Source organism: Pezoporus occidentalis, unplaced genomic scaffold (genome assembly GCF_034315485.1).
Source record: "Pezoporus occidentalis ecotype Australia unplaced genomic scaffold, CSIRO_AGI_Poc_V1 ctg150, whole genome shotgun sequence".
Taxonomy (NCBI): Eukaryota; Metazoa; Chordata; class Aves; order Psittaciformes; family Psittacidae; genus Pezoporus; species Pezoporus occidentalis.
In genome coordinates this window covers 1,685,264-1,700,821 of record NW_026913317.1, presented here as the reverse complement: position 1 = coordinate 1,700,821, position 15,558 = coordinate 1,685,264, and the positions used below count along the sequence as shown (strand labels likewise).

The 15,558-nt window shown below is 38.0% G+C and overlaps 1 protein-coding gene across 6 annotated transcripts in view; it reads right to left on the bottom strand.

Moving 5' to 3' along the window:
* RBMS1 (RNA binding motif single stranded interacting protein 1) overlaps positions 1-15,558 on the bottom strand; it is a 153,488-nt gene that overhangs the window by 20,403 nt on the left and 117,527 nt on the right. For all 6 annotated transcript variants that reach the window (XM_062611071.1, XM_062611070.1, XM_062611073.1 and 3 more), the window contains exons 5-6: positions 8,752-8,909; positions 6,174-6,253 (exon numbers count right to left, since the gene is read on the bottom strand). In XM_062611071.1, coding sequence (XP_062467055.1) covers positions 6,174-6,253; positions 8,752-8,909 — 238 coding nt within the window. The remainder of the gene's footprint in view (positions 1-6,173; positions 6,254-8,751; positions 8,910-15,558) is intronic.

Sequence of the window (15,558 nt, the reverse complement as noted above, 5' to 3'; positions counted from 1 at the left end):
CAGATCTGATCACGGGAACCCCTGTTTTTCTTATCTTCCAGCTTCTCTTGGTCCTCACTATGTCCATAAATCAAGCCAAACGCAAGAGCTCCAACTCATGTTAAAAACCACAACCAATCAAACAACTTCCCTCCAAAAAAAACCCATGAAGACCGTCTATTTAATACAGCCAACTGCTGTGAAAAGGCTCTATAGAATTTGCCTTCCCTGATTCCAGTTCAAGATCTGAATGCTGATAGTAGGAACTGCTGCAACTAACTCCCAGTCTTTGGCTGCTCTTTGATACATGTGACCTGAGTACTACTGCGTTCATTGCTTTCAGAACACAATGACTGATGGTCATCAGAGGGAGGGTCGTGAGAAGGAGATAAACCTTCATGGGAGCCAAGTATGACCTGTTGATCTCCCTCTCACCGAAGAATGAGTGTAGCCCTTACTTTCTTCAAACTCAAATCTGAAATTTATTTCTTCAGCTTACCTTCCCTCCTATTTTTCAAATACGTGACATACTTTCTCTTGCACATGCAAACACGTATACAATAGATATATACACAAAAAACTCCAACAAGTCCTACAGACCAGTCAGCAATCTTTTTTGTGGTCCAGGAAGGAAGGGAGAGTCATTTTTATTGTTTAATTGTTGGGAAGTGTGCAGGCCTCAGCGATGAAGGGGATCATTAATCATTCAGTGACTTGTCTGTATGTGCAAGACAGAGAGGCATTGTATAAATATTCAGAGTTGCATTAACCACTAAAAGACTGCTGATGTAAAAGGCCAATGTAAAAGGCCACAACTTAGAGTGGACTTACTTCTAGCTAAGCTAAGCAGCTAAGACACCACATTTAGAATGACAACTCTACTGACAATGAAAAGCAACAGACACTCTCAATGATTTGTAGATTTCTGTTGAGGGGCTGTTATGGAGGCATTCTGTAACCATAAGTTTTCCTGCACTTTAACAGCAGGTCAGTGATTTAAAACCTGTCTTTGGAAAGTGCTGATCATCTCCTCCTGCTCCAAATCACCCTCTCCTAGGGTTTTTTTACAGAAGAAAGATGTGAATGAAGTATTTGTCCACAGAGTAAATACTTCTTGTCATACACACATGCACATGTGTAGATCAGAATTCAGTCTTTGTTCAGTGTCTACCCAAATATATACCAGGCAATCACAGAATCATAGGATGGTTAAGGTTGGAAAGGACCTTAAGACCATCTAGTTCCAGCCCCTGCCACAGGCAGAGACAATGATACATATATACAAGAAAAAAAAACATGATGTTTTTATGTCTGACTTTACGTTTACACCCTTAGCTTTACATGGCCAGTTGTATAAACATTTCAATAAACCCTGCTTTCAGATATTAAATAAATACAACAAAAGAGTCTTAAAATACTATTGTTTTAATAAGTTCGCAATTAAATAGCATCTTTTAGTGACTTTCATTTCTTATTTTCCAGTGACAAAGCATGTAAGTCTACTGAATTTTAACATTAAAACATTGCTTGAATACTAGAGCAAGCCTGTACAGCTAGTACACCTGTTGCCAGAAGCTGTGCAAAATGAAAAAGTTGTGCAACCTAAGATCGCAGTAGCTTTGTATGTTTGAAGAGAAACTAAATATATACTCTTTACCATTCTCATCTTCACTTAAATGCAGTGCTCAGGGCCACATTTCTTTAATAATTCACACAAAGTGTAATAATTTGTCACAGGAGCATATTTTTAGTGGGTTTATCCAACATTGCTTCTTAAAACTAAGAAGCAATTATGAACTATGAGAATTAGAGCAGTAAAAGCTTCTCATCTTTGATCTAATGTACAAAATTTTGGTTTCTCTGCCTTCAGTGTGACAATCAAGAGTAACACCAGCACTGTGACCTCTTGATACATTTTAGCAGTGGTTTTCAGTCTATGGTTCCCGGATTATTGCTAAAGGATCTGTGAAATGTACTGAGATATGAGTTTATGGTCAAGCAAATTAAATTCGCTATATAGAGATCTCCAGTGTTCTTTTTAAAGGTAAACAAATAGAGAACACTCAAAAATGACTGCCACAAAATAACTACTTCAAGGCTCCATTTTACTCCTCTCCTGCAGTAGGAACAGAATAATCTCAAGCAGTAGTATCCACCATACCCGCTGGCCCTCTTCCTAGCCTATACTCAAGAGAACAGGCAGAAGCAGGGCTCTCTCAGCTGTCTTCAAATACCCTCCTAAAAAAAAAAATAATAATCTGAGTGACCAATATCCTTACCATAAGTGGGAAGAGTGGCTCACAGACAACCTATGCTTTTTGGGTCATCACCATAACCCACCATTCCTGAAGCAAAAATGGTATGAGCTGCTCATCAAAAATGCCCTCCACCTTAGACCCCTTAAAACAAAATTATTCAGGTTATTTCTCGGAAAAAGAAGTATTAATTAACCCATAAAGCCTGTACAACAGGCATAAAACTTTTGTAGCTTTCAACCTTCTGTATTTTTCATTTTAAATGCAACAAAACCAAACACACTCAGACTTGCAAATACCTTAGGTATTCTACAGCACAACTGCTTCATGTAATCGTTTATATAATTATTCTCGGATATCATCATGCTGCTGTGATAGGGAGGAGATGCCTTTCATGATTTTGCCCAGCAAAATCATCATTATGGGACCAACACAAGATAAAAAGACAGTATCATCTTTAATATCATCTTTAAGTATCACCTTTAGGGGAGGGAGGCTATTAATGCTGCTCTGCCCTCACTACTCATCTTCTGCCTCCCACCCCCTTATACTAGCCTACTCTGTTTCCTCCAATTCTTGTCATGAGCTTCACATTTCACAGAATAGTAAAGCTTTAAATATCACATTATTCACTGAAAATAATTCTTTAAAGAGAAAAGTAGAACTAAATGCAAATTATTTCAATATTATAGCAATCATGTAATAAACATACAGTTGAGAAAAGAATGAAACACAAAAAATCAAAGTCCTAAGAGAAATGGTCAGAAAGTCACAGTCCATAAAACAGAACAAACTATTACAGTAACTTAAATAATGGAAGTACAAACCCCAACCAGAACAAATAGTGGAACTAATACACCACTCCTAGGAGTTTTAAGATTACACCAACTTGCAGTGCATTTGAAATTGCTCTCTGAGCTAACCTTCCTTCTTCCTCACTGAAGACAAAGGAGGACATATTAAATATTGACTGTATTTCATTAATCTTACTATAGAGCAGGGAAATAAAGCCTGAATAGCCTGTTCATCTGGGTTCAGCTTGCTCAGTATCATCAATGCCCAGTCACTCTCTCAATTCTACAGTCAACACTTTTGTGACCACCCCGTGCTACCTCTGTTCTCTCAGATTCTCAGAGAGCTTTTCTGTTCCATCTTCTCATGCTCCAGGTTTCACCTATGCTTCCTATAACTGTGTTTAACCCCTTCTTCCATTTAAACCCAAACTTGATTAAAATAACAAAGCTACATTATGAAAGCTTGTTTTTGTTGAACAGATGTTCTTCCTCCCACACCTATCTCATTACAGGCCAGTCTCTCCTACCCTCCTCATCCTGATAGCAGTGTTTTTATAGCCAGCTCTCTTTGCTGATCTTAGCCAAGTTTCTAGGACACAATGTTTTAATTTAAACGTAGTTCCAGTTCTACGATTTTATTCTGCATTTATTTGAACTTGCTCCTCTACAACCCTGAAGGATGCTAATCTATTTCAAAACATTTTCCTAACCTTTGTCCAAGAGCTTTCCCACTATATCCACTTTTCTCTCTGCAGGTAGCCCAAGACCACAGATGCCCCATGACTGCCCTGCTTTCTGGCAAACTGCACCATATTATTATGCATAAGCTGCATCCTCTAAAAAGACTGCATTATTTGACATATGCTTGTGATGTGGTGAGGAACTACAGAAAGAATCTGAACTGCATAAAAGCCTTTCAAAGAAGCCATTCAACTTCACAGCACCAGCATGGAAAAGCAGAGTTGAGGCTGTACCCTATACAACAGAATTGATGGTCTTTAATAACAAAGACTCTCAAAACACCCTTATGCACCTAATTATTTATTGCACTTTTCAGCACCATGGAGGTGTGACTCATCTCAACTGACTTTCAGACATTGAGAGTCAACTATTTCTGAGCAACTCATCTAGAAATTCTTTGTAACCACAAGGACAGCTGACAGCGAAGACACATCAGTCACTGGAGGTGTGTGCTGCTTTACCTATTCTAGAAAGAGAGCCTAGGTGAATACTTTGCCAAGTAAGCATTAGAAGTTAAAGTCCATGAGGTGGATTACATCTTCAGACCCCTCTTTAGTTTCCATTTTCTGACAACCACCAGTTCTGTACAAATTTATTGTCCCTAATTTTTCAGACTTTACTGCTAAACTTTCCTCCACAATGCAGAAAGTGCACTTAGAATTCCATGCAGCAACTTATTTCTACCCCATTGAACCTGATTATATAAGGGTGCAAGTCCAACTTCAGCAACAGCCCACCAGAGACAGCATGAGTAGCAATGACACGCTTGATAACTTGTTCATTGAGAACACAATAATACAACTGAAAATAAAAATGTGTAACCTAAAAAGCACTAATAGGGAGTTCTGATACAGTTCTTTTACTGGTTCTGATTGAAAAGAAACCCCTATATGTTAATTTGAATTCTTAGTTTCTCTATGCTTCTATTTTAGGTCCAAAGCCATAGCAGCACTATAAAATTAATCACAGAGGGTGGATCAGAGCACAGTCAGAATTCAGAGAAAATGGTTCTATGATCTCTTTGCCCCTAAAGGGATTTTCCATCTCATAAAACACAGATTGCTAAATATATGAAATAGCAAAATAAATGTTACAGCCCCGATGTATAAAAGAGTTTCACCTAAAGAATCTCAGCAATCAATACCAATGCAAACGGTCTGCAAAAGCCAAGACGGGGAAGTCAAAACCCTGCATTAGATTAGTGTTGGTGAAGGGAGTGGTTTCCTGTGCTCTGCAGCAGCTTTCCATCCCCACTGCAGAACAGACTGCCTTGAACTGGAGTAATCTTTCAGGGATGAGGCATGTATGTAGTTTTACTAAACAAGCCACATTCTTGTCTGCCTGCCGAGGACTGCTCTCCTCCTTGGTATCAGGGTCTGGCTGCAGAGAACATTTCACCAGAGGGATAAAGGCAGCTTCAGCAACCACATCAACAATGTAATTTGTAAACTTCCCACTTGGGATTCTCAATAAAATGGTTACTGAAAGCTGCCTGGAATGTCAGGCATGTATTCTTTTCTCCTTTATTGTCCTCTTTTCTTGCTGTTTTACTCTGCTGCTCTGAATTTCCTTCCCTCACTTTTAAGTGTTTATAGAATACATTTTGTCTCTTAGAAACAATGCTGACAAAGCAAACAAACTGATGAGGAACTTAGTGTGACAAAAAAAATTGCACTGTGTACCTTCTCTGCATTTTGCCTTGCACAACATTTCCAGAAGTAGCATTCATTGACCTGCCCTTCAATCGTCCTGAAGAATCTCAAAGACTATGTAAGACTTGAGAGTCACAGCTTCCCAAAGAATGAAAGTGCCGGGCCTTAAGTCACTGCTGCAGAATCTATGCTTTTTTAATCAAATCTTTTATTGAAAATTACTTAAAAAAAAATCAACAGATAGCAAAAGTAGTCCATTTTTTGCCTCTCAAAAAAAACCCAAACCCAAGAAAATCCAAACAAAAAACCCCCACCAACCCAAAACAGACAAGCAAAACAAAATAAAACCCCAAAACAACCAACCAAACAAAAGCCCACCGAACCTGTCCATGGACCATCAGCCAAATTCTGTTCTGATACACATACAACACACACTTGTTTCCCGACTTCAATGTAGGACGTAAAGCTGTGCATAGCTGGCTTAAGGCTTTCCAACCCTAACTATTCTATGATTCTATAAGGCACCTTAGCCACTTGTCTTTCTGCTAGGAGAGAACACTACTGGATTCCTGTAAAAGGTTTATAGGAGTGATATACTGTGTTACAAGTGAGCAAGCATTACAGTCATCCAACAAGACACAGTTTAATTTTAATAAGTCTGTTTCCGAATGAGAAGCCAGATAAACAATCAGGCTTCCACTCCACAAGCTGTAACCCATTCATACATCTTGTTAGAAATGTATGCAACATACCAGAAACTCCTGCTGGTGTCTTTATGAATTTTCCATTAAAATGAGCAATCACTGCTTCACATTTTTCTGTTGACTCCATCCTAAGAAAATAAAGAATAATTTGCATAAATTAAACACTCATCCAGATTTCCATGTTTGTGATTTTTTAAAGCACATTTCTTGCTTTTTCTTGCTTCATTTTGTGGCTTGCTTTCCCATGTATGAGCAATAGAGAAGATGCCTTCTAAGAATACACAACTTCAGAGAGGGAGAACTAAACTCCATTAACGTTTTAATGCAATCTGAGGCCCAAGTCAATACAATACCTTTATTTACTTAGAAATTAGGCAAAACGTGACTTAGACAGCTATAGTACAAATTACCTATGCTGTCTTGAAGGAAGCAAAGACTGATTCACAATCACCCACAGCTGAATCCTTAAGAGTCTATGATATATACAACAAACATTAATGCCACTTTTGCCAAGGATTCTGAAGTGTGTGCATGGTTTAAAAGTAATAAACACAAATATAAACATGCCTGACAGCATGACCCAAACTGCCTTTGCAGTTTTTACCTTATAGGTATCATTCCAACTAAATGATGTATCTGTCTCTTATTTAATTGTCTCCAAGTTACCTTCAAAATAGGTACCAGTAACAGAAAATGTGTGACAGCTACCAAGAATTCATCCAGGATCCTGAACAGGTTTGTGTGCTTATGTTGTGAAAACCAGACTTAGTAGGCTGGGTGGACTACTGGTGAGCTACGGCTAATCTGGGAGCGGCTCCATAGGCTGCAGCTACATCCTTGCACTGCAGTGTAGACTTGTCAGTTCTAACTGCCAGCCTGGACTAAGTTGCAATAGATGACTGAGACATGCAAGTGTAACAAAGTTTATTTTAAAAGAAGAATATATTTTGCAGCTGTCTGCAAGATGATGCTTGGATAATACTGAACCGGTATTCCTTTCTATTTGTTCGTTAAGTTCTGTAATCCAGTTCCACAAATTAGGCCAATGACCTCAGCAGCAAAGCAGCAGTACTAAAAATTATGAAGTTTTGGCACCATTTTAATTCCGATAGCCCTTCTGCACAGGCTGTCAAAAATACAGTCACAGACAGCAACCAAAATCATCAAAATGCCAGACTGAGCAAGAAGTTTTCCTCATGGTTTCAAAAATACCTTCTAGGGAATTTTCACAAGTTTCGGATCGTTGGATCTGCATCAAACTTTTTTTTGTTTGTTTGTTTTTTTTTGTCTTCCATGGAACAAACAATATGATTCAGCTTCAGACTCAAGCTTGGACTTGATAAAATACATTACTGCTTATTAACCTAAGAAAATGCTCCCAAAGGCAAGAAATTAAAATCTTTACTTAATGACTGCATGTTTCTTGGGACAATTTTAACTTGAACTAGTAGTTACCCAAAAATATTCCAATACCTAGCTTGCAGAAGGGGAGAAATTCTTATTAGCTATGACAGCAAATCCTCACTCTATAACTTATGTGCATAAATATGTGTACAAAAATAACCAAGTTTATACATATATATAAACCAATGCATAATACAGAACCTATTGAGAAAATACTATAATCACTTTTAAAGTCTTTAATACAAGTGAGGTTTTGGATACACACAAGTCTTTTGGACTTTGACACACAATTCTAAAACTCTTCTGGGTATATTAAAATAAAACCATTCTTAAAATACCACTGATTCAAGACAGTTAGTAAGCAAGTTTAGGGAGAAAAGACTCAATGCCCCTATATTTGATGATAGAAATACCCAAACTAAAGCCTCCAAATTTTGATTGTCATGCTATGCTTAAAGCAGGACTTAAAGAGAGAAAAATACTAGAAAGGCACAGAAAAGGCTCTGATCAAGAGACCCCAGAACAAATAACTGAGTTAACTAGAGAAAAAGTAAGCTCACACAGACAGAATATGTGGGAGGTATCTACTAATTTATAGAAAATATTTGTTCTTGTTGATTTGGGAGAGATATTTGACCGAGCTGGCAAATATTTTAAGGTGAGATTTACCGTAAGTGAACGAAAATATTTTCTTTCTCAGATGACAACATGTTAATGAGCCAGAAAATTCGAAGAGCTGACATTCAAAGGGCAATGGTGAGTTCATTTTCTCAGAGTAACTAATGAAGGGGAAAAAAAAAGGATGGGGGTGGGAGGAAAGGGGTTCCTCCTTACAGTCTCCTGTCTCAAATGCAAGCCTTAAAAGCCAGAACAGTCACAGAAGAAGTCTCTGTAAATCACTGCATAACTCTTACTTATTGGTTCAGGGATCGACCAGAAAAGAGAAGTACAGAGAAGAGAAGGAAGTAGCAGAGAATGAACTCTTACTCTAGATAGCTGTCCATTAAGAGCAATAGATTCAGATTTTGCCATCTAAGCAAGATGGGACACATCCATATTTGCCTTACCAAAGGAATAATTAACAAAACCCTGCTGGTATCCCCATCTAGATCTCACTTTTCTTTAAAAGATTGATAATTTTCAGTAATTTATCCTATTCCTGTCTTTTCAATTAAAGAAAAAAGGAAGAAAGCTGCCAGCATGGCTAATGCCACTGAAATACCTTGCAAAGCCAACACCACGGCTTGTCCCACTCGAGTCCCGCAGTATCCTTGTAGAGATAACCTGCCCAAACGGTTTCAGCATGTTCTCAAGCTCCTGCTCATCCATTGAAAGCGGCAAATTGGAAATGTATAAATTAGTTGGGTCTTGTTCTTGTTGCTGAAAGAAAATTAAAGCAAACTGTTACTACTGCTGCCACTGGAAAGATATTTTGAATATAAGATATAACAACAATTACATATAACTACTACTGGTATAGATTTTTACTTCTCAGGCCTCTTTTTAAAAGGCTGTTCTTCCCTAGGATTAGTGACCTCCATCTTCAATCACTCTCTACAGCATTCCTGAGAAAGCTACCCTCCTCCTATTACTGCTGACAAGAACATTTTTTAAGTGCAGATAAAGGTGAATAATTGACTAGTTTACAGTCTGGATTACAACTTCGTCTTTCAGATTTCCCCAAAAGGAAAAAAAAAAAAAGACAAACAGGAATCAGCAGACAAAGCAATACAAGAATGGTGGAAAGAGCTGAAAAATGCCAGAGCCAAACGAAAAAGAGAAAATATTGGAAACAATGCATCCAAGAGTATGTACATTGCCAAAATATTGACACAAGAATAGACTGATACAGACGTGAGTGGGACACTGTCATCTTCTCCCACATAATGTTTTTGAGTTTTTACCTAACTTTTACATTATGCATACAGACAAAAGTCTTCCAAAACCATTCTACAGAAACAGACAAAATGACAGAGCAGGGCAGCCTTGAGATGAGTGATTAAGGAAGAGATAAAAGCAGTCATGTCTTTGCCATTCCCCTGATTTTAGGCTATCTACATTGTGTGATCTATGTATGCGCCATGAAATTCCATCTCAAAGAAACATTTTTGCTGAAAATTATCATTTCCAGTGTTGGTCTACAGATTTTCCAGCTGTGGTGATTAAGCATTTCTCCCATGCTACTAACTGTTGGCCATGCTATGTGATGAAACAGATTCTTAAGCTACACAGAACTATATGACTTGGCCCTGACAGTTGTGCAAAACATTGATGTCCTCATTGCGGCTCCCGGTACAGATCAGGATGCGTTATATGCAGAACTTTTTGGCATTAGGAGTGATACAATCTGAAACAAACACAATTTGGTCGAAACAGTCCTCATCATATTTCCATTCTGTACAAGAGGGGTAACTCACAAAGATGTTCGAATCAAACCAGAAAACAAAAAATAAAGCCACAACACTTGCCTACTGGAATTAAAGCATTTATTAAATTGATTACAGCTGCACAGGTAACGCTACCTTGTTATACAGATTAGGTATCAATCTGTCCTTAAACTGTCCTTATATCAGCAATATCTCAGTGCCATTGGCGGCATATTGTATAATTTAGTAACTTGCTATCCTGGATACCACCTCTCAGTTGGGGTTGGTTTTCCCTAGGAAAAAAAGAAAGAAAAGGAGTTGGGGGCTAGGGGAGGGCAGGATTGCACCTTTTAGGCATAGAAATGAACTATTCTGTTCCAAAAACTAATGAAACTTAAAAATGGGGAAGCAAATTCTATGTTTACGGACCTTCACTATTTGCACTTTTACTCCGAGACTGAACTAGAAAGGGCTAATGTTCTGAAGTTTTCTGTAAAGGTTTTTGACGGAATTTCAGCATCAAAGGACCTATAAAAGGGAAACAAGCTCCCATTGCATCTTTCTGATCTGCTATGCCTAGCCACACTGAAATCCCACATACCTTAGAAAACACAAACTTTTCCAAGTGTCAAGTGTTGTCCTCATCAGTCCCTCTACAGTCCATCGCAAATGGCACTTGACTATCATGTATGTTTTTCCTTTTGGTATCTACTGGAAATATCCCTCCTCCCATAATAATACTGAATTTACACAGTACGCACAAAGGTTTGTGATTTAAATTATCTTACAGTATCTGACTTCTTTTTCAAGTTAGAAAAATCAGCAGAAAGACAAGAAAATGGATTCACTGTGAGGCCACAGCTGACATTAACACTTCTTGCTGGGGAGTGTTCAACCATGAGTGAAAATCTATGTTATACACAATTCAAATTTCCTCAGGAAGGAATCTGAAATGAAGACAGCTTTCACATTTTTGGAATTAGTTTGTTGCTTTGACTGTATTAGCCAGTTTTGTTTTGCACCTTGAGATACGCAGGCTTCCCTCCTACTTTAATGAGCACTATTAGCAAAAGCTTTATAAGGAGCTTTCAGCCATGGGTATTATAAAATTGCATTTGTAGCTATAGCATAATTATCTGAAACTCTAAGTATTATTTGAAAGGAAAAAAAATTCTTTACTTCTTCTTATAAGCTGTAAAATGCATTGCACACAAATACCTTAAAACTTCTCTAAATAACCTAAACCTACAAGCTGGGAAATCAGACCCCTTGCATATTTTAATCTAATTTGCTCATGTTTTTATTCTATAATAACAAAAGGTCTAAATTACATTATAAAAATGTTCTCATTAAAAAGCCTAACAACATTGGGAGAGATAAAAAAAATGCCCCATTTTATTCACACTAATAAAAATGTAATTTGCATGCAAGAAATAAATGCTTACATTCAGAAACACCTAATAGAGAAAGAAACTGTCAACTGCAGAATGTCAGAGCAATCTGTTTTATTTAGGTAACTGGGCAGATCACATTGCACTCCTCTTGGGCTCCTATTCTAGCCTAGGGGGTTACCACACTCGCATTATGCGGACATTGTATTCAGGATGAAAGATCATGAGTTTTCCTTTCCAAAAGGGACAGAAAGACCTATGACAATTCATGGTTAAAACATGAAGATCTTCTTCCACACATGCTGGGAAGCTTAATTCTTGTACCTATGCATCTAGCAAAGGAAACTTCATGCCATAAAAATCAAGTAACAGCACTGTGTGAGAAGGGAATGCTCTACTTTGAAAGACCATTGTCAACTTTACCACTAACCTACATTGCAAATCCCTTAGGAACAGGGCAGCGGGGGGGGGGGGGGGGGGGTCAGAAAGAAGTGCATCTGAGGAAATTGTTGTAAAGAAATTGCTTTCTCTGAACAGAAAGTATATTGTGATGGAAAAATCTGACTTGTGGCCCATTTAACAATACATATTTTGCATTAGCAACTACTGGGTTTTGAACAAGTGACTGGAAAGGACTTACTTTGCTTTCTGGATCCTTCCTCTATGTCGCAGTCTATTACAGCCTGAATTCTACCAGGGATTCAGTTATTTCTGCTTTTGATCCTTCGACAGGACATACTGACCACAGTGGAAAAAGAGAAGCTTGAAAATACTTTTACATATATCCATAGCTAGAACCCGTAAGATGGCAGATATGGGAGAAGAGGAGCAAAAAAGCTGCCAGTGGATAAGGATGTCAAACTGAAATCCTTGAATATGAGTTGAAATTTCATTCATCTGCAATTCTCCCAGGACAAAGTAGTTGAAATGCCAACAAACACATTCCACAGTGCAACAGGGTTGTGCCTGCACTGCAGGAGCAAACCCACAGCCATCCTGGGGAGCAGCAGCAGTTCAGCTACAGGGACAAATCAGAGTCACAGACTCTCTCAAGTTGGAAGGGACTCATATGGATCATCAACTCCAACTAGGTCAGGATAGATCAAATTAATCCACAATCCACTTCTTCGCTTTGCAGGGAAAAAGCCGAACAAACGAAACAAAACAAAAAAACCCTGCCATCTCTAAAAAGTTCATTTACAACAGTGGGATAGTGCTGTTGGGGTACATCTAAAGCAAGGCTGAACTCTTTCTAGACTGCATTTGAAAATTTATATAGTTTGGCAGTGGAAAAATTCTTAATGTGCCAAACACCTCCTGTCATTAATTACTTACGTCACTGTGCAGCTTCTGTCATCACAAGACTACTAAACCTTAAAACAGCTATCTGGGTACATTTTGGGAGATCATAAGCAGCAAGCAACTTCCTTCCCCTTAGAACATGCTAGATTTCCAAGCTGAATTCCAAATGGCAACCACAACTAAGACTCCCCATGCATCTTTATCCTGTCTTACACAAAAGGCACCCTACAAACAGATGTTTGCTTTTATACAAGATTTTGGCATCAAAAATGGTTAAACAGTTAAAAATTCAGGAAGTTAGGAGAGAGACAAACTCTTTAACTTGTCCCCCCATCTCCCTGGCAAACAGCAGTTTAATACATTAAGTACTGTGACTTCCTTCCTTACCGAAACTTGCCTCACCATAGTTTAATTCACATGGTTATTTCAGTTCTGTTTCAGAAGAGAAAATAATTCCTTTGATAGCCAAGTTTCTAACTCTTAGTCTGGAACTCCACAAAAAAATGAAACTGGCAGAAATATCTGCAAACATGACTCAACTCAAACCTTACCCATCCACTGTAATTAAGTGCTTTCAAAGGTAGAGTTTTTCTCCTGGGCTTAAAATTCATGAAATCATAGAAATTGCTTTCATCTTATAAATCCTGTATCTCTTGAAAATGTTTGTACCAATTTAAGGGAATTATCAAAAAGAATTACTGGAGTCAATTCACAGCTTCCTACACCAGGGTAGCAAGCTAACATTAAAATAAAGACCACTGAACCATTGAGGGTTTGGTGGTTCTTTATTTTTAATTCTACATTATTTAGGATAATTGCTTATTTTGAGAGTCTTCATAAGTCACACAGGGTTTCCCCAGTTAACAGAACTTTCAGCAGTTCCTGAAAGTTGCTGAAAATGCTCAATATTTGCAGAATATGGGCAATGTCAGGGAATTTGTGGGCTACTGTAAGCATCCATTTTAGTGAGGAAGCTAGGAAGTCTTGGTTTTAGCAATTCTCATCAAGTTTCCATCACCTTTAGCTATGCCTCTAGAGTTCTAGCAGAACATAATAATATGAAGATGCAGAACAGTGCTCTTGCAGATTAATGCACTTCTTTCTAAAAAGCACTTACAACACTAACTTAATAAGCTGACAACAAGACACAGTACTTCTCATAAAAGGGATAGGAATAATCAAGTGCTAATATTCATTTCTGTAGAAAGAGGTTATCAGGAGTCTTAAATAATGCAAAATGCTCTACCATCATCTGAAAGAAATTAACAAAAACCTCCCTGTGCGTGTGGAACCGTTCCTAAACTGCAAGCAAGAAACTTGGCAAAATGATACGACATCTGTTTTCTCTTGCTCTGTGTAAGGTCAGAGTGAACACACAGCCATTCAGAAACATGTGACGAGGCACCGCTCACAGCATGGAAGATCCTGGCTGATAGGCATTAAATGCTTGTCTGCCTTCCTATAGAAACTACTTTAAAAATTACAATTGGCCTGTGTCTCCCTGAAATACGTCTGTTTTAGCCACAGTTTTAATACTGCCTGACCACAGACTGTTAACAAGACAATTCAAGGGAAAAAATCACTACCATAATCTTCACTTGTTCTCCAGGACTGCATAAACACTCCATATGATGAATAAACTAAACATTTTAATTTCTTTTCATAGGCACATCTGTATTCCAAAGAGGGGTAAGAACTGTATGAAAAGGCATTTTTAACGACAATAAGCACCATGTTCAGATTTGCAATCAGACTACCACTGCAGTCATACATTCCCTTTTTAATCCTTGATATTCTTGTTTTCCCTTCCTCAAAGGGCACCAAGGTGCTCCCTGGGAGCTCTACATGTTGATCACTGATGCCTGTGTTTTCCATAGGAAACTGAATGATGCCACCACGCTTCATAACAGGGCACTGGACCCTCATCTGAACAAGCCACAGCACTGCTTAGGAACTGAGATAAGACTGTGGGTTGGAGCTGTGTACTCAAGAGAAGTGGTTGTTACCTGTCTTTTTTAATACACATGCAACTCCTGAAATGGTCATTTATTCTCCAGGTAAGCAAAATTTGGATTACTTTCCATTTATTTTATAATGACTTTTAAGAGTTTTTACAAATAAAAAGAGGAAAATTGATTATTTTGTTAAAATTTTATTACAGTAGGTTTTAATTCTACTACCTACAGAAAGCATTATAAACTAGGTGGAAAGAAAACTCTTCTTACAAGACAACTGCTGAAAAGCACTTTTGAAATCTGCTTGTGTTAGCTCCTGTTTGCCTAGCATGTGTTCTTTGGCATTCAGAAGCCCAGCTGCAGAATAAAACAATTGCATTATGCCTACCTTCACCAGTTAAAGTGCACTAGCTACCATGGTAACCTAAACTTATTTTCTTATTTTACTCTGTAGGAATGAAAACTGGTACCTAGAAAGTTGCCACAGTGAAGACAAGTACAAAACACAATACATTATTAAAAGCCACAAAAGTTAGCTATTTCTCATTTTTGCTAACTCAAAACAATGTTCTTCATCAGTGGCATAAAGGATGACTGCCTTTGAAGCATTATGTTTAATAGCTGTGGAAAAGTCTTGATTTCTGTTACTGAGATGAGGACAAGTGGCTAAGCAGCCTTTCCCTCCCCAGAAGCCCCCAAACGTGCTGTGCAACTCACACTTTATACTAAGGCATTCATCTTTTCCAAATATGCTTGGCAAAAGCATATGCTTATCTAAAGTAATCATAGAATATAAAAAGAATGCTCCTGCATTGAACTTAATTGGAAAGAAAGATCAAGCTACAAGCCCATGGAGAGTGCTTCACAGTTCTGCATTTGTAACCAATAGTAAAAAATACAAAGATTACAAATTTATGTCATCTCTAGGTTCTGGAGGATGAACAGAAACTCAGGCAATGGGCTAATGTTTATCACAGACTGAAAACCACCCTCATGTAATGAGTTTTGGAGTTTG